Genomic DNA, 20,045 nt, shown 5'->3' with positions numbered 1-20,045 from the left:
GTTTTTGTATTTTCAAGCACCATATGAGACCTAGGGCGATTTGTTATACAGCAGCAAGTCTCATCAGGACCTGTATGGCGCATCTGCAAGATCTGGAAGGCACTGATGACATGGCCTTCCTATGGGGCACCTGTGAGGCCCTGGCTACATCACCAGGGCCTACTGAAAACAAGGAAGTGCCAGGAAAAAAAGGTAAGATTTTAAAAAGACTTCTTGGGATTATAAAAAAAAAAACCTCATGGTGTTAATACATCTGCATGCACCAGCCATTTTAATGTCTTGGGGGGGTCTACTTTAAAGGTTGAGCCCAAACAACGAGGACTATCCTAGGAGGACTCTTGTAGGGTTTTATCCTTTATTGGGTTAAGCAAGAAGTCTAGGACTGTCTACAAGAGGCCTGTCATCCGATATCTCCTGCTATAAAGAATAAAAGAAGATGCAGTTACATTACTAGTTATTAAGAGAATGCCTTCGATTGAGGGGAACAGTAGGAGATGTCCACTGGGGAGCCAGGCACCTTGAGGAACCTGGTGGGACATCGTAACCTGCAGTAAGAAATCCATTTCGGCCAAATTTGACATTCAGGTAATGAGGTTTTTTTTTTACTGTGTCAAGGACAGCGTATTTAAATTTGGAAGCTGTAAAAGGCACGAGGAAATTGAAGGTTGGACCCAATTTTCATGCGTGGTCATGTATAAAGTGATCTCTGAGGATGGAGGAGTCAGCTGCCAGGTCAGAACATTTTGTGAGGCTTGGATGCGTACTCTGGCCACTCGTAGATATCCGGTAAGAAGGAGTCGTACTCGGTGCTCCACACTTTGGAACGCACGTAGGCATCCTTATCTAGAGGCTCTGGGTAATGGAAAGCCATGCCATTTCTGTAAACAAAATCCATCACCTGGAGAAAAAAAAAAAGAAAGGTGGACAAGTTCAGAGCACAGCCCTCTGCCATTTTATGTGAGAACAGAATGCATTTATTCACTGATATGACTTGTGATCATTTTTTATCTGTGAATGACATTTAAAGTGTAACTAAACCCAGAAACAGAAACAGACAGTCCTTCGATGTGATGACTGCTACACCTAGGGTGACAACCCACATTCACTGTACTGCATGTATATGAAGGAGTAGTGCTGTCACCAGGGGGGTGGACTGACCATTTGGAAACTCGGGCACTGCCCGAGAGCCCAGGGTCAGTAGGGGGCCCCATGAGATGCCCCTGGTACCTTTTTCATAGGCTTTTTTGAGTTTGGGCAAGGACACAGGGGCCCCATGAGTTGTCACCCCTGGCTATCACCCTAGGCTGCTCTCCTGACTTGGGACTACAGAACACCACCCCTTTCCTCATTGCCAAAACATGATGGTTTTCTGTAATTTAACTAGGCAGGGCTTACAACATACTTTAACCCTTTATCTACAAGGTATGTTAATAAACGTCCTGGTATTGAAGGGGTTACAACACGCTCACAGCTGCTGCAGCCATGCGCTTGGTATTATCTTCTTCCAGCCAGCTCCTGGCATTCATGTAAAAGTGACTTGGGGAACTAAAGAGCCACTCGATCACTTTTATGGTACTGTGCTTGTTCGGCTGTAGTGGAGGGCAGGGGAGACGTATGATGTCTCCATAAAGGGAACCTGTCACCTGCCAATGCAATCACATAGTGGACTTGTTAGCCCCCCTGTGATAGCAATAAAGGTAAAGTGAAGTTTTAGTCAGAAAATTAAGTGCTGCTAGATCACTTTTTTTTCTATGGTTGAACTGGATGGACTTTTGTCTTTTTTTCAGCCAGACTAACTATGTAACTTCTTGTTATAGTGAAGTATAATATTTTAAAATAAGCACTTAAAAACAGTTTAAAATTGGCAATATACGGTCCCACCCTGTTCTGCACATGCTCAGTTGCTTTCTATTTTTAGGCACTGTGTCAGATTTGTAGAGGCCAACCTGCTGATGCCCTAAAGATTTACTGCTGCTCAGGGCTCTGGGCTTCAACAAAATGGCAGCCTCCAGCAAGAAGAAACAGGAGCAATGCTGGAGGCTATTTACAGCACACACTAATTTTGGTAGCATAATTATTATTGTGGAATTTGTGTTCCTTGGTAAAGAATATTATTTCTTATCAAGCTGTTATGGGTAAAGTTCTGCTTTAAATGAAAAAAAACGGGGGGGTCGGGGGTTAAAAAATTAGGTTATAATAAAACAACTCTAAATTGAAAAAAAATATTTTTAAAGCAACCCCATACACACACACACACTGTATACACTGCTCCTCTCCTGCCCCCTCCTTGCACACACTGGCCCCCCACCCCCTACAAAGATGGCCTGTCACTCATATGGTATCACATAGGGGACTATTGGTCCTCTATGTGATAGCAATAAAACCATAAGTGAAAAAAATAAAAAATACACGAGAAAGTAGAAAAAATATAAAAAAAAATTGGAGCCTCCCCACCCCCACATACATTTCAGTTTGTATGCATTCTGAAATTTTGGTATCTGTTTCTGCACCAGAATTTTCATTTCGGTGCAAAACACACACACACACAAAATGTAATTGCACCACATACGTTTAGTACTGCTGAAAACAGTGAGAGAGCAAAGAGTAAGGCAGTTCTCATTGGCTCCTGCTGCTGTCATTCACATTTTCAGGGGGCGGGGCCAAGCTGCACTCTACGTGTCAATAGAGCAAGCAAGTGGCCTGCTATGGAGGCACTCAGTGGGGGTGGGGAGCCGTGAACGCCAGCGAAGGACCCCAGAGGAGAAAGATAGAAGCTGCTCTGTGCAAAACCATAGCACAGAGCAGGTAAGTATGACATGTTTGTTATTTTTATATTTTCAAAATCGGAGCATTTACAGCAGCAGTCAGTAAATGGCAGACCGCGGTCAGAGAATGGCCCCAGCAACGCTCCCTTCTGGACCACCAGACCACAATAACAGATCTGCTGCTGAGCAGGGCGGTCGTCAAGGCAACATGACATCATGTGTGCGCCCCGCACCTTGCAGCTCACTGTCTCTACGGCTCCCGCTCCCTGCCTGTACACAAGCAACCTGGCAATCCTGACACAGTTCCTGTCTGCCCTCAAGGTAGGGTGTAGTCTTACAGGGGCACTCTGATGGGCACATTGAATGTTAAGGGGCACGCTGATGGGGACAATATAGAATGTGCCCGTCAGAGTGCCCCTTAACATAACATGTGCCCGTCAGAGTGCCCCTTAATATAAAATGTACCCACTAGGGTGCCCCTTAATATAAATGTGCCCATCACAGTGCCCCTTAATATAAATGTGCCCATCAGAAGAGTGCCTCTTAATATAAATGTGCCAGAGTGCCCCTTAATATAAATGTGCCCATCACAGTGCCCCTTAATATAAATGTGCCCATCAGAAGAGTGCCTCTTAATATAAATGTGCCAGAGTTCCCCTTAACATAAATGTGCCCATCAGAGTGCCCCTTTAATATAAATGTGCCCATCAGAGTGCCCCTTAATATAAATGTGCCCATCAGAGTGCCCCTTAATATAAATGTGCCCATCAGAAGAGTGCCCCTTAATATAAATGTGCCCATCAGAAGAGTGCCCCTTAATATAAATGTGCCCATCAGAGTGCCCCTTAATATAAATGTGCCCATCAGAAGAGTGCCCCTTAATATAAATGTGCCCATCAGAGTGCCCCTTAATATAAATGTACCCATCAGAGTGCCCCTTAATATAAATGTGCCCATCAGAAGAGTGCCCCTTAATATAAATGTGCCCATCAGAAGAGTGCCCCTTAATATAAATGTGCCCATCAGAGTGCCCCTTAATATAAATGTGCCCATCAGAGTGCCCCTTAATATAAATGTGCCCATCAGAGTGCCCCTTAATATAAATGTGCCCATCAGCATGCTTTAAGAGGCACCCTAATGGGCACATTTTAAGTTAAGGGGGCACAAATAGGCAAATACTGTGGAAAGGGGCACTCTGATGGGGAAGATGATGTAAAGGGGCACTCTGATGGGGAATATGATGTAAAGGGGCACTCTGATGGGGAAATATGGTGGAAAGGGGCACTTTGAGTGTAACAGGGCACTCTGATGGGAATACCTGATGGAAAGGAGCACTCTGATGGGGACAACTAATGTAAGGGGGCGCTCTGATGGGGACAACTGATGTAAAGGCGCACTCTGATGGGGACAACTGATTTAAAGGAGCATTCTGATGGGCGCACCTGATGTGATGGGAATACATGATGTAAAGTTGCCCTCTGACGGTGACACCTAATGTAAGGGGGCACACTGATGGGCACACCCTATGTGGACCTCGGCCAGAAGAAAATTTTAGTGACCGGACCTCCTTGAATTTTAATTCAATACCCCTGATTTACAACCACCACTTTAAGGTCAGACATGTTTGGTATCCATTTACTGAACACAACTTCATCTTTTAAGGCTTACATACTGTGTTTTTGTGCACTAAAATTCATTTGATAAACAGTTGTGCAAATATCATGCAACAACAAAATGGCAGCTACCACCATTTTATTCCGCCGGGCTTCTGCTTTGACAAAACAAATACATTTGCTGAAGTTTTTAGGTGGTGTATCGTGCATTCAACAATCCTCCAGTGGTTGGCATCTATGTAAAAGGTAAAATTGATTTAAAAATCTTGGATAGAGTGGGGGCAGGGTGAAACCCCCCCACCCACCAAGTTTTCTTTGTAGTCTGTGTCTCTCTGATAGAGAGACTCACCCTGTCCTTGTCCTGATGATGTCCCCAGAACAGAAAGTAAGGGAAAATTTTGGAGCTATCAGGAAAGCAGAACACAAGTGGTGACAACTCAGTAAGATAAGAACGCCCTAACATTAGGATTTCCTTTAACTCCCTATTGCATCTCCTGGAGAAAAAGCGACGCATTGATACAGACAGCAAAGGAAAAAAACAGAGAGGATTTATCCCTTTCCTGTACCTCCACTCTAACCAAAACTTAAAAAAAAAAAAAAAAAAAAAGTTTTCGCCATACATGCACTTTAACCACTTCCTGTCCGGACACTTTTACCCCCTTCCTGTCCAGGGCAATTTCAGCTTTCATCGCTATCACACTTTGAATGACAATTGCGCGGTCATGCAACACTGTACCCATATGAATTTTTTACCATTTTTTTGAGACAGATAAAGCTTTATTTTGGTGGTATTTATTCACCACTGGGATTTTTATTTTTTTTACTATGTAAATGAAAAAGTCCAAAAATTTTGAAAAAATGTTTTTTTTAATAAAATTTTGCAAATAAATATTTCATCATAAATCTTGGCCAAAATGTATTCCGTTATTTTTTTAGTAAAAAAAAAATCCAAATTAGTTTATAACCAAAAATTATAATTTTTAAACATTTTTTTTTACATTTTTATTTATTTTTTTTACATACTGTCACCCTAGCAGTACAGTGTCACCATGGTGACACTGTACTACTTGTGGGGGGTGATGAAGATTTTTTATTTTTTTTTACACTGATTGCTTTTACACCCATATAGGATATAAAAGCAATCATTTCTCTTTCTCTCTGTCTGCATTCTTGCAGTCATTGAGAAGTACTGAGTGAGCTGTGATTGGTCACAGCTTGTCACATGGTACAAGGCTGTTGTGAATAGCCTTGTACCATGTGACCTCTGTGATCATTCACAGATTTCACACGTAGTAAGCAATGATGTCACAAGTGACATCTTGCTTACTACTTTGCATGTGATCACTGATTGGCCAATCAGTGATCACATGATCGGGACCTCGTACAGAGGTCCCGTCCGACGATCGGTGTTTCACTGTGTCCGGAGGACACAGCAGGCACCGGATCGTGGTGCTGCGTGCTCCCAGGGAGCACGCACAGCTAGAAAAGGCGGGTGCCGTTTATGAACGGCAACCCGCCCCTGGACTGCCACCGCCCTGCCGTTTATAAACAGCAGGCGGACGGCAAGAGGTTAATAGTGTGATGTGACCCAGAAGAAGCAGCAGATGGGTGTCACTTACTTTAACAGCGATATATATGGAGACCTCGCGGATGTTGGACAGCGGTGGGTACAGACGGCCCTGGTCCAGCTCTTCGGCTGTTAGCTGTTCTGCCAAAGCCTAGGAAAACAGTTAATGAGATAATGAACTTATAAACAAAACAGGGACTATCGCACTTTTGCCAATTTTCACACAAAATTTTATGTTAATTCACTGCTCCAGATTCCAGCCATGACACACACGTGTTATTTCTTCTACTACTCTGTAAAGACTGAGCCAGCTGGTCTGCGAGTGTTCTCCAATCCCAGAAGACGTCATTTTTGGAGAAACGCATCGGGCGGAGCTTTCTGTGACGTCACCTTGTTCCGGCTGGTGGTCTGACACCGCGGGAATTTTAAATGTTTACACTGCCTTTATACACCTTCTCTATGTAAGTGCAATACTTCAATAACTTATGTGCTGGTTTAGCAGGTCGCACTATGAAGTTTTCTTCTTCTGTTTTAAACCTTTCCTTGCATGATGTGGAGAGCTGTCTGATGTGATGGATTCATTCAGGTGAACCTGCGGTTGTCCATTCATCTCCTTGATACGGCTATCTAGGTGTCAGTGTGGGATCTGAACACCATCTGCTCGTTTGGTCTCTTGATTGATCAAAGTGTCTGGTAAGAGGCTGATTTTTTCTTTTGTGTCAAGCATTTGTGGACACCTATGCACTTTCCATTGGAGGATTTCTTTAGCACACAGCTATTGTTATTGGATTTTGGGACTTTTAATTATTTAATATGTGAATGTGGACTTATATCATTTCAATAAATTTATGTACTTTTATTTTGTAGCAGTATTTATTATACAGGATTTATATAGCGCCAACAGTTTGCTCAGCGCTTTACAATATAATTTATTTGATTTATTATGGTTTATGATTTTTTTTAGTGTACAGTACACTCATTTTTTATATGTTTTGTATTTTCTGGTGTTCAGGGAAAGAGTAGCAGAAGTTCACTAACAGTTTCACTATTGTTTCAGAATATATATATTTTTTCACACATTTATTCACATATTGTATTGTCTGGGGTGTAGCGCAGGTTTTTTCCCCTTTTTTCTGACCCAGGCCTGTTGCAAGTTAGAACACTTCAGGACACATTGGAGTGCGAATGGCTGTGGGCATTCGGGGAATTAAATTGTCACACCTCATATATAAACCAATGTCTATATATCTATATATCTCTATTTATATTGTACAGCGCTGAGCAAACTGTTGGCGCTATATAAATCCTGTATAATAATAATAATAATATATATATATATATTTTTTTAAGTCTTTGAGAAAGCCTAAACGCATCAGGAGGGTGGGTGACGTCATCACGCTGAGCGGAGTCAGGACTCCATATGTATAAGTACTATGAGATATGCCTATTGCCTCTTCTGAAATGTGAGTGTTATTTTAACTTTTTAATAAAACTGGATTAGTGGTCTGCACTTCTGGCCTATTTCTTGCTTCCCTTGTGTTATCGCTGGAGCTGAGAATTTGATGATCGGGGTGTGTGGAGTTTTCGAGAGAAACCGTGTCTTTATGTTAATAAAGTGCAATTGACCTCCTTCAGCACAGTGAGGTCCTACAGAAAAGGTGAGAGGCCACCAATGAGGTGTGGTGAAGGGCACTGTGGTGTGTGTTCATGGTTAAGATCATCTTCTGGGAAGAGAATCACGGATTCATCTAGGATTGCATGACAATTGAATGGTGTATGGGACTCACAAATAGATTTTATGTTTCTTATTTAATTTTATGTGTTTCTGGTGATTTAGTGTCACTATACACTAGCAAGTTATTCAGAGATGTTCACTATTTGGATTGATTGCGCTCTTCATTTATTTGTGTAAATCACTGATCAGAACTTAGTGGAAGCTCTGCACTATTTGCCACTATATTGCCCCAAGTATTGGTCGGACTGCCTTTCCACACACATGAACTGTAATGGCTCCCCAGTCTTAGTCCGTAGGGTTCAATATTGAGTTGGCCCCGCCCTTTGCAGCTATAACAGCTTCAACTCTTCTGGGAAGGCCGTCCACAAGGTTTAGGAGGGTGTCTATGGGAAGGTTGGACCATTCTTCCAGAAGCACATTTGTCAGGTCAGGCACTGATGTCGGGGGAGGAGGCCTGGCTTGCAGTCTCCGCTCTAATTCATCCCAAAGGTGTTCTATGGGGTTGAGGTCAGGACTATGAGTTTGGGGTGGAGGAACTTGACTGTCCTGCACACTCATCCATGTCTTTATGGACCTTGCTTTGTGCACTGGTGTGCATTCATGTTGGAAGAGGAAGGGGCCATCCCCAAACTCTTCCCACAAAGTTAGAAGCATGAAATTGTCCAAAATGTCTTGGTATGCTGACGCCTTAAGAGTTCCCTTCACTGGAACTAGGGGGCCAAGCCCAACCCCTGAAAAACAACCCCACACCATATTCCCCCCCTCCACCAAACTTTACACTTGGCACAATGCAGTCAGGCAAGTACTGTTCCACTGGCAACCGCCAAACCCAGACACGTCCATTGAATTGCAAGACAGAGAAGCGTGATTGGTCATTCCAGAGAACACGTCTCCACTGCTCCAGAGTCCAGTGGCGGCATGCTTTACACCACGGCATCCGACGCTTTGCATTGGACTTGGTGATGTAAGATTTGGATGCAGCTGCTCGGCCATGGAAACCCATTCCATGAAGCTCTCTATACAATGTTGTTGTGCTAATCTGAAGACCACACCAAGTTTGGAGGTCTTTAGCTATTGACTCTGCAGACAGTTGGTGACTTCTGCGCACTTCATCATGCGCCGCCGCTCTGTCATTTTACGTGGCCTACCACTTGGTGGCTGAGTTGCTGTTGTTCCCAGTTGCTTCCACTTTGTTATAATCCCACTAACAGTTGACCGTGGAATATGTAGCCAGGAAATGTCACGGATGGACTTATTGCACAGATGGCAACCTATCACGGGACCATGCTTGGAGTCACTGAGCTCCTGAGAGCGATCCATTTTTTCACCAATGTTTGTAGAAGCAGTTTGCATGCCTAGGGGCTTGATTGTATACACCTGTGTCCATGGAGGTGATTGGAACACCTGAATCCAATGATTTGAAGGGGTGTCCCAATACTTTTGGCAATACAGTATAGGTATATGGTATTTTTGCTGGTCAATTACATACATACATTAAAAATCATAGCTCCTTTGTTTCCATGAAGAAGCCCTTTTGGCGAAACGCGTTGGATCTTTTGTATCTATCTACAAGAAAACTAAATGTTTTTTTCTTGTTAACATTTTCTGGATGAAACCAACTTGGGAATGCTGTAGTGCATTCATTATTCCCTACAGAAGTGTTGGGGCTTTTTGAATGTATTAAGACTTTATACAGTGACTTATGGGGATCACGTTCATAGGTTGGCATACAGCAGACATAGGATGCATGATTGATTTAACAACGCCACCATCTCTCCCACCCCACACGCCAAAGTCCTGGGTGTCACCCTGGACTCCCACCTCTCCTTCCTACCCCACATCCAACTGCTATCTAGATCTTGCAGGCTCCACCTCCGCAACATCTCCAAGATACGCACATTCCTCACCCCAGACACCACCAAACAACTCATTCACTCCCTCATCATCTCACGCCTGGACTATTGCAACTCCCTTCTCACTGGCCTACCCAAACGAACTCTATCCCCACTCCAGTCGATCCTAAACTCAGCGGCCAGACTCATCCACCTCACCAACCGCTCCACATCTGCCTCCCCCCTCTGCCAATCCCTTCACTGGCTCCCGATTGCCCAACGCATCAAGTTCAAGCTTCTAACCCTGACCTACAAGGCCATTCACAATGCCGCCCCGAACTACATAACTGACCTGATACCCAGATACTACCCTACCCGTGCCCTCCGCTCCTCACAGGACCTCCTGCTCTCTAGCTCCCTGGTCTCCTCCTCCCACGCCCGATTGCAGGACTTCTCCAGGACTTCCCCCATCCTCTGGAACTCCCTACCCCAATCCATCAGACTGTCACCTACCCTCCTCACCTTCAGGCGCACCCTGAAAACCCTCCTCTTCACGGATGCCTACCCCAACCTCACCTAACATCCGACCTCACCTAACAACTAACCTCCTCCACTCCACCTACCACTCCATCCCCCACAGCCATCTCCTCCTGTGCCACCTTCCCCTCCCTCTAAGCTCGAAAGAGCAGGGCCCTCGAACCCCTCGTGTAGTGTATTGTTACTGTCTTGTCTCATGTTATGTCCCCCTTGCTACTGTACAGCGCTGAGCATACCTTTTGGCGCTATATAAATACCGTATACTAATAATAATTCTAGTGATATTAGGGATGTTACGTACCTGTGATTGTTTTAAATACCTATATGTAATAAAATTAATTTGCTTTAATGACTTTGTGAGATTTTCTTTGAGAGATCACCCACCTTAAAAGTCCCAGTTGATGCAATTCCTCGGTTTATCCACGGTTAGGTGTGTTCAGTATGTAGAAGGGATGTGGTGGTTCATTCCTGATTTCCACACGGTCATTATTTATGGGTGCCATTTGTAATTATCCTCACAGAAAGTAAAACGGGTCGAGACAGGAGAGGTCAGGGGATACCCAACTAGCTTGCAATGTCTTTATAATGTGTGTCCAGTCATAACATTTTTTTCTTGGTTTTGGGTCTTGCTATCCAGGGCTCTTTTAGAGAGATTTCCCCTCACTTTCTGTGCAGCTGATGTAATACCACACAGTAAGACAGGGGAACTTACCAACAGCTACACAGGCAGAAACAAAATCATTTTCCTTTTGGTTTTCCATACAGTCTGCTGAAAAAGCTTGTTTACAGGTCAAGATTAAGTGAATATAGATGAATGATTCACAGCAGTGAATCATCCAACACCAGACAGCTCAATCCAAAGTTTCAATCAAAAAAGGGCCACTTCAAGGCAGACTTCTATTGCTGTGTTGTCTGTTTAGCTAACTTGTGGTGCTTTGGGAATCCTTTGCAATGTAGAATGTTTTTTTTTGTAAATCAAAGATTGAACACGTACAGAAAACCCCCCAGAAAACAACAGTTTAAAAACTCACAACAAAAACAATAAAATAAGCAAATTACTACATATTACAGGATTGCTCACCTTTGCAGCTTCAAGGAATACACGGTCGCTTATGTGCCGCACCCCGCTCAGGATAACCGCCAAGGCCACACCTACAAGAGCAGAGGGACATGGCTTAATGACAGCAAGGCTAACAAAGACTTCCTTTTGAGTACTTCCCTGTATGGCATTTTTACACATGGTAAGTTTTTACAAAAGTAACTATTGGTTGAATGTAGATACATTTACATGCTTCCCGTAGGTCATAATTTCAAGACAACATTTTCTATTAGGCCCTTTTCAAAAGAGGCGGACTCTGTTTTGATCAGCAGGGGATCTATCCTCTGATCTCCTGCTGATCAGAGCAGAGCGGACGGTTGACCGGTCCATGCCCACCCAGTTTATGCAAAGCGGATGTGCCCAGAGCCCGCTCTGCTCTATGGGCGGCCAGGTGTAAAAGGACTCCGCTGTCCATTTACACCCAACTACCCTCCGATCCGATCTGCCTAGACAGAGTATGATGGATCTTTTCCTTTTTTTTTTTTTTTTTTTTTTTTTTAAGTGGACCAGAATGAATCAGAGGTAGGTGGGTGTAAACAGACACATCCCATTTACACCTGTCAGTCCAATTGTTTGATCAGATCTGTCTAAAAAACTGGCAGGCGGACCTGAGTGGACCCTTCATGTGAAAGGAGCCTTACATTTTCTAAGTTGGACTAGCTTTGTGAAGAAATAGTTAATGGACAGCCATAAAGCTCTGTATCTCCAGCATCATTTATGAAACAGGACTTAATCTGACCTCTCTGTGGGCGATAGGAAGGGTTTCTTGTGGTCAAAGATGCGGGTTTATCTTTCAGGAAGGTTTCCCAATTTGCTTCGTACAACAGTATCATGGGGCCACTGACACCATTAGGCAAGTACTATGGCGGCCTCCAAGTCTCAACAGAGCATGTCAAGCAAGTTTGCTTTAAGGTGTATGTCAAGGCATGACCCAATCTTACCCCCAAACCTCCCTCTCTTCTCTAGATCATGCCCCACCATTATTTTGTTTCTTCCTTGTTCAGATTTTACACAGATTTGATACAATCGCCAGGCTTCTATAATTTTTTGAAGGAGCAACTACTAGGAGCTCTATTCCTACTGAATTCCCAGAACTACGTCTCCCAAGAGCCTTTTCCTTACGTATAGTGCAGGCAGAGCTGACCAAGCCTCTTGGGATTTCAGTGCAGCGGAGCCAGCTCAAACAGAAAGTTAGGAGCCCACTAGATTTCTGGCAGATTAACAGGTATAATTCTGTACTTGCAGTATTTATAAAATGATAAATCATGCGGTAAAATGCATGTATTGCAGAGGCAGAAAGATAAGCTCCTCAGTCTACTACTAATTCACTTCACTGTCCAGTAAATGGGTAAGGAGAAACCTGTAAGTGAAAGTGAAACTGAGAAAGAAATTGTTCCCTCCCAGGGTTGTGCTTGGGGCAGAACAGTGTAAAGTTCAGGATTGGATGTACAGAATCATCCTTTGTGTTTCTGTGCATTATGTTTGTGTAAAATATCTCAGATATATGTAGTTTTTGTCTGTGTGTTGTGTTACACTATTTAATTTATTATTTCTCTGTGACTATTACTCGTTTATCATTGCTCTGTGTCTTTAAGCTGTCTCCTTCTGTCTAAGCTGAGCTCTTTCTCTCACCTTGTGTATACTTCTCCCCCCTTCCTCTCTCTGTAATCATTCCACTGTATCCTGTCTTACTGAATGCATCTTCCATGAGGCTACAACATTAACGTTTTTTGACCTATGAATATTTGCCATTAAACGGAACATTCAAATGGGTTTCCTCATCTGACTTCCTCAACATGTGAGTTTATTCATCTGACCCGATGCAAGGGATAAATTCAACACCACATGGTATAGCTGTATACATGGCTGGAGATAAAGTTTATTGTCCTGTAGTTGAGTCAGAATACTGTGTATTTACCAGTTTGCCTTTAGTTCAGCTTTAACCCCTTTGCGCCGGCGCCTCCCGGCCCTTTAAGGGTTTTAGAAGCCGGGAGGCGGGGTTTAGAGTCATGTGACCGCCGTGACACACCGTCACATGATCGGGAAAGGTCCCGATCGAAAGAGGAGATCGGGACCTTTGAGTACCGGACATGTGTGCTGGGAGTGTGCAGGGTGCGCGCTCTCAGCACATATGTTCTTTTATAATAGAACGCAAATGTGCGGCCGGAAGGCCGCACATTTGCGTTCGGCTGGCGTGAAGAGGTTAAACAATAACATGGTTGTAAGATAAAGATAAAATATTCTATAATAATGAAAATGTATTCAAGCTTTTTTTCTGTACCTGGAAAGATGTAGGCGTTGTTACCCTGTCCAGGTTTAAAGGATCGCCCATCACTTAAGGTCACTTTATCAAAGGGACTTCCACTGGCAAATAGACAGCGACCCTATATTGGGAAGAAAGAATCAATAACAATGAACAAAAAGGAAAAGAAATACCAACTAGAGGGACAAGCAAACAAAACTGACCTAAGGATCTGATTTATTAAGAAGATCCTATATGAAGACAGCTACTGTCTATTAGCGTTGCCTTGATACATTGTAGTGAAATCCACATCCCTGATGCTTTACTATTCATTCAAAAGGCTGACATTAATCCACATTTTATTTTTAGTTTTGGATAGTTTAAGGAAGAATTGGATTTCTTCAGCAATTTAGAATTATAGTAGAAAGATTTTTCTCTCATTTTAAATCTGACACCAGATCAAGAAATTAGGTGTAAGGGTGTCACCTGAACAGGAAAGTGGGGCACCCCCTGCACTGCAATGGGTAAATGCTCACTTTTGTCTAGGGTAGGGGTCTGCAAACTTTCCAAAGGACCGGTTTACTGTCCTTCAGACTTAAAGGGGGCTGCACTGTGGCCATTGGGAGTTGAAAATGTTCTGACGCCAGTGGGAATAAACAGCGCCCAATCTGTAGTATCATTGGGAGGAACTGTGCTCCATCATTGGTAAGAATTGTGCTCCATCATTCGTGTCATTGGGAAGAATTGTGCTCCATCCTTGGTGTCATTGGGCCCCATCGTTGGTATCATTGGGAGGAATTGAGCTCCATCATTGGGAGCAGTAGTGCCCCATCACTGGTGTCATTGGGAGGAATTCTGCCCCTTCATTGGTGTCAGTAGGGGGAATTATGTCCCATTCTTGGTATCAGTGGATGAAAATAGTGCCCCAAGGGCAGGATATAAGCAAGGAAAGGGCTGCATCTAGCCGCTGTTTGGAGACCACTAGCCTAGGGTACAATTAGAAAGCAGTTTTATGTGCATTATCCCTTGCTCCTGCAGGCTTTCTCCCTTCCATGCAACCAGTCCCCCAGGGCTGCTTCTCTTCGGTGCTCCACTGGTCACAGTCTGATGCCCCTTTTAATACAGGACCAGCAGTCCTGCATTGTAAGTAAGGACACCAAGGGACCTCCCACTACCCTAAACATCAGAAGAAAGAGGAGAGTGCTGCCTGGTTGAGGAGTGAGGGGTAAGGCAAGTAAAACTGCTTTTTAGTAGTACCCAAGACAAACGCAAGCATTCAACCCTTGCAATGTGGAGGAGCAGCACACTGTACCACACTGCGGAGACTGGGTTGCGTCACTCTCTCGTGACCAATGGGGCCTTGGAATACAGTTTGGATTCTGTTTTTCTCGGTGGCTGTGCCCCTTCTATAGTGCCCTCTTGCCCTTTAAATATCATGGTGCCCGACGCTGTTGACCCTCTCTACCACAACAAGGACGTATCATCCTGTTTATGACTCTGGCTCCATCTATGTGTCTCTACTGTCTTCAGAACACCCTCCTCCTGAAGAGGCATCTTTAACCACTTCCCGACCGGCCGTTGTATATAAACGGCCGGACGGTGGCACTGCAGGGTCGGGTGGCCGTCTATAAACGGCCTCCCCGCACCCTGCTTGTGCGCGCTCCCTGGGAGCGCGCAGCACCGCGATCCGGTGCCCGCTGTGTCCTCCGGACACAGGGAAACACCGATCGTCGGACGGGACCTCTGTACGAGGTCCCGATCATGTGATCACCTTTTGGCCAATCAGTGATCACATGCAAAGTAGTAAGCAAGATGTCACTTCTGACATCATTGCTTACTATGTGTGAAATCTGTGAATGATCACAGAGGCCACATGGTACAAGGCTATTCACAAAAGCCTTGTACCATGTGACAAGCTGTGACCAATCACAGCTCACTCAGTTCTTCTCAATGAGTGCAAGAATGCAGCCAGAGAGAAAGAGAAATGATTGCTTTTACATCCTATATGGGTGTAAAAGCAATCAGTGTAAAAAAAAAAAAAAAAAAATCTTCATCACCCCTCACAAGTAGTACAGTGTCACCATGGTGACACTGTACTGCTAGGGTGACAGTATGTAAAAAAAAAAAATAAAAAAAAAAATATAAAAAAATCAAATAAAAATGTAAAAAAAAAAGTTTAAAAATTATAATTTTTGGTTATAAACTAATTTGGATTTTTTTTTTTTTTACTAAAAAGATAACGGAATAAATTTTGGCTAAGATTTATGATGAAATATTATTTATTTGCAAAATTTTATAAAAAAAACACTTTTTTTCAAATTTTTTGGTCATTTTATTTACATAGCAAAAAAAATACAAATCCCAGTGGTGAATAAATACCACCAAAATAAAGCTTTATCTATCTCAAAAAAATGGTAAAAAATTCATTTGGGTACAGTGTTGCATGACCGCGCAATTGTCATTCAAAGTGTGATAGCGCTAAAGGCTGAAAATTGCCCTGGTCAGGAAGGGGGTAAAAGTGTCCAGTCTGGAAGTGGTTAACGAAACGCGTCGAAATATTTAGAACTCCACCACAGCTTTAGGGACAGATACCAATCTTACTGTAATCTTTTGTGCACATGCATATGATATACTGTGTATTATAGCAGTCCAATGCCCTATTTTTAATTTGATGTATGCAACCTGTACATGAGGAAGCTGTGGTTGAGCCAAACAAGGTTTTGGGGCTCTGTGTATATGTTTTTCTGATACTTTGATGCTGGTTTTTTGTCTCTTTACTGATTTTTATGTGTTTCACATGACCAACCGGAGTCCTGGTTAAGTGAAGAATAATAAACTTTGTTTTTTTATGTAATTATGGAGCATTGACGGTTAATTTTCTGAGAGGTTATTCACCTGTAAAATCCCAGAATCTTTTGATTACCGCCCCCATTTGGGACACAGGTTCTTGTTTCTAGAGGAGCACCACTGCAGGGATAGTTATAAAATTTGCCCAGAGTTCAGCTTTAAACATCAGCAGAGGACAATAGTTTGAGATTGTAGTAGAAGATAAATTTGCACACAAAGGGGTTGATTTACTAAAGGCAACTAGACTGTGCACTTTGCAAAATACAGTTGCTCCAGAGCTTAGTAAATGTGCAGAAGCTCTGCTGACTTCCATCATCCAATCGTGTGCAAACAAAAATGTTGGTTTTTTTTTTCCCTTGCATGTGATTGGGTCTTCTTAGCAAAGTGAAGCTTTACATCGTTTACAAAGATCTGGAGCAACTGCACTTTGCAAAGTGCACAGTCTATTTGCCTTTTGTAAATCAACCCCTTCGTATTTAATAGGACAATAACATTTCCCCCAGGACTGTAGATTTGCATCTGACCCCCATCTGCAACTAGTGTCCCTAGACCCCTCTGTACTCACAGGCTGACTAAAAAGCAGTTTTCACCTGTAAAAGCACATCCAAAACTGCTTCTACCCTGCCATACTACGAGGGAGCCTCTCTGTTATCACAGATTGCTGTCATATAACAAGACACCACCTTACTAAAGTAAAAATAGTCACAAATGTGCCCCTGTAAAAGAAGATATTTAATACTGACCTTTCCTGCTGACCTCTCCACCATCTGCTGCTGTATATATATTATACAGGATTTATAGAGCGCCAACAGTTTGCTCAGCGCTTTACAATATAAAGGGAGACAATACAGCAACAATACAGTTCAATACAAGAGGGTTAGATGGGCCTGATCCTGGGAGCTTACAATCTAAGAGAAGCCGCAGCTGGAAGAGTCTTCTGAATCCAGCACCGGGAAGTTTTAAATATCTTCTTTGCAGAGGGTAATTTGATTTTTTTTTTAATTATTATTTTTATTTTAGTGACCAATTTGATTTAAGACAATGGATACATTATTGGCGGCTTCCACATTACATGAGACACGCATGCTAAGAGACTACAGCCATCATAGTGGAGCCACATTAAAAGAGACTGGAAGAGAAATCAAGACCTCCTTCTCTCTAGTTCCCTGGTCTCCTCCTCCCATGCCCGCCTCCAGGACTTCTCCAGGGTGTCACCCATCCTCTGGAACTCCCTGCCCCAACCCATCAGATTATCACCTACTCTCCTCTCCTTTAGGCGCACCCTGAAAACCCATCTCTTCAGGGAAGCCTACCCCACCCCCTGCTAATTGCCAACCTCCTCCACTCTCCCTACCACTCCATCCCCCACAGCTATCTCCTCCTGTGCCACCACCCCCTCCCTCCTAGATTGTAAGCTCGAAAGAGCAGGGCCCTCGATCCCCTCATGTTTTGCATTGTATTGTATTGTTATTGTTCTGTCCCCCATTGTAATGTACAGCGCTGAGCGAACTATTGGCGCTTTATAAATACTGTATAATAATAATCATGATCTCTAGTGGCCAGTGCAACCCTACTGGCAGCGACAATATCCTAGGCTTCCCCTTCGACTCAGTAATGTTACATAACAGGCCACATTATAGAACCAAAGAGCTTTCCAAAGCTCAAGTTTCTTGTCTGCTACAACCCCAAGTTGAAGTTAGACCCCAAGTGTTGAATGAGTAGCTGCATTGTCCCAAAAACTGAACTGAATGACCTAAACAGTCCCAGCATTACCAACTAAACATACTGATAACCCATAGGTTGCCAGTGGTGTACAAGGGCTGATGGCTAGCACAGGTCTACCATATGTACTTAAAGTCAGACCCCAACTAAGCCTAAAGATACCCCCACTCCCATTCTGAGACTATTCTATTTACCCTGTAAAAGAAGTCTATACTTTGAAGCTGCTCTGGCCCGCTCATATGATCAGGTCCTAGCGCCAGTTTCAGTGTAGAAAAGAGGCAGCGACAACGGCTGCAGAGCCTGCGTGATGATGTCACCCATAGGCTTTCTATGGGGCATTCATTGTAGGCTGTCCCTCTCCTACAATGAAGTTGGCACTGGTGAGATCATGTGACCAGATCAGAGCGGTTTCAGAATAGGCAAGTATAGGTATTTTTCTTTTCACAGGTTCAATAGATTAGGTTTACAATGGGCGTGGGTGTAGGTTTAGACTTAGCTAGGGTTTGACTGGAATGTCACTTTAAAGCGGAGCACCACCTAAATGGGAAAGTTCCACTTACAGTGAAGGAAATAAGTATTTGATCCCCTGCTGAATTTGAATGTTTGCCCACTCACAAAGAAATGATCAGTCTAAAAATTGAATGGTAGGTGTATTGTAAGACTGAGACACAGAATAGCAGCAAAAAATTCAAAAGAAATGCATGTCTAACAAATGATGCACTGATTTGCATGTTCATGAGGGAAATAAGTATTTGATCCGCTATCATTTCTGGCTACCAGGTGTCTTTCATATAGGTAATAAGCTGAGATTAGAAGCAGTCTCTTAAAGGGAGTGCTGCTAATCTCATTTTGTTCCCTATATAAAAGACCCCTGTCCACAGGAGCAATCAAACCATCAGATTCCAAACTCTCCACCATGGCAAAGACCAAAGAGCTGTCCAAGGATGTCAGGGACAAGATTGTAGACCTACACAAGGCTGGACTGGGCTACCAAACTATCGGCAAGCAGCTTGGTGAGAAGGTGACAACAGTTGGTGCAATCATTCGCAAATGGAAGAAACACAAAACAACTGTCAGTCTCCCTAGGTCTGGTGCACCATGCAAGATCTCACCTCGTGGAGTGTCAATGATCATGAGAACAATGAGGAATCATCCCAGAACTACACGTGAGGATCTTGTCAATGATTTCCAGGCAGCTGGGACCACAGTCACCAAGAAAACAATTGGTAACACACTACGCTGACAAGGATTGAAATCCCGAAGTGCCTGCAAGGTCCCGCTGCTCAAGAAAGCACATGTCCAGGCCCGTCTGAAGTTTGCCTGGACATGTGGCCTAGCCAGTCTACAGACCTTAATCTGATTGGCAACTCGAACTTTCAGCTCCCTCCACAGATTTTCAAACGTCAGCCACCAAACCTTAATGACTTGGAGAGGATCTGCCAAGAGGAGTGGGCCAAAATCCCTCCTGAGATGTGTGCAAACCTGGGGGCCAACTTCAGGAAACGTCTGACCTCTGTGATTGCCAACAAGGGATTTGCCACCAAGTATTAAGTCATGTTTTGTGAAGGGGATCAAATACTTATTTCCCTCATGGACATGCAAATCAGTGCATCATTTGTTAGACATGCATGTCTTTTGAATTGTTTGTTGCTCTTCTGTCTCTCAGTGTTACAATACACCGAACATTCGATTTTTAGACTGATCATTTCTTTGTGAGTGGGCGAACATTCAAAAATCAGCAGGGGAGCAAATACTTATTTCCTTCACTGTAAAGAACTCATTTCCCCCTCGTCTTTACGCAATGGCACTTGTTTTTGGAGGGAAGGGGGGTTACCTGGTTGTGACAGGTACTCATTCCCACTTCTGCTCCGACCGCTTAAGCGATCTGAGCAGAAGTCCCCGCCCCCCCTCTCGGCAGTCTTCTGGAACACGTCACATGTCCCACAAGACTGCGGGACCATTCAAAAAGCATAGCATGGCTCACGCATGCACAGTGGGCATCTGGGCTCTGAAGCCCGCAGTTGAGATGCTGGGGACAGGTCACCAATACAAAGAATAGCTGAGTTGAACACATGAATGGATCCTG

At 43.6% G+C, this 20,045-nt stretch overlaps 1 protein-coding gene across 1 annotated transcript in view; it reads right to left on the bottom strand.

Annotated features, from left to right (window-relative positions):
• Positions 1 to 333: 333 nt before the first annotated feature.
• Positions 334 to 20,045, bottom strand: part of ME2 (malic enzyme 2) — a 99,829-nt gene continuing 80,117 nt past the window's right edge. Inside the window, exons 13-16 of the mRNA XM_089681612.1 lie at positions 13,430 to 13,532; positions 11,131 to 11,201; positions 5,998 to 6,096; positions 334 to 898 (exon numbers count right to left, since the gene is read on the bottom strand). Of these exons, the coding sequence (XP_089537738.1) occupies positions 734 to 898; positions 5,998 to 6,096; positions 11,131 to 11,201; positions 13,430 to 13,532 (438 nt within the window). The 3' untranslated portion in view covers positions 334 to 733. The remainder of the gene's footprint in view (positions 899 to 5,997; positions 6,097 to 11,130; positions 11,202 to 13,429; positions 13,533 to 20,045) is intronic.

Source organism: Staurois parvus, unplaced genomic scaffold (genome assembly GCF_062004578.1).
Source record: "Staurois parvus isolate SC_StPar_1 unplaced genomic scaffold, SC_StPar_1.0 ptg000272l, whole genome shotgun sequence".
NCBI classification, from domain to species: domain Eukaryota; kingdom Metazoa; phylum Chordata; class Amphibia; order Anura; family Ranidae; genus Staurois; species Staurois parvus.
Note: the sequence above shows the minus strand (reverse complement) of the source record. Positions and strands in the feature narration are given on the sequence as shown.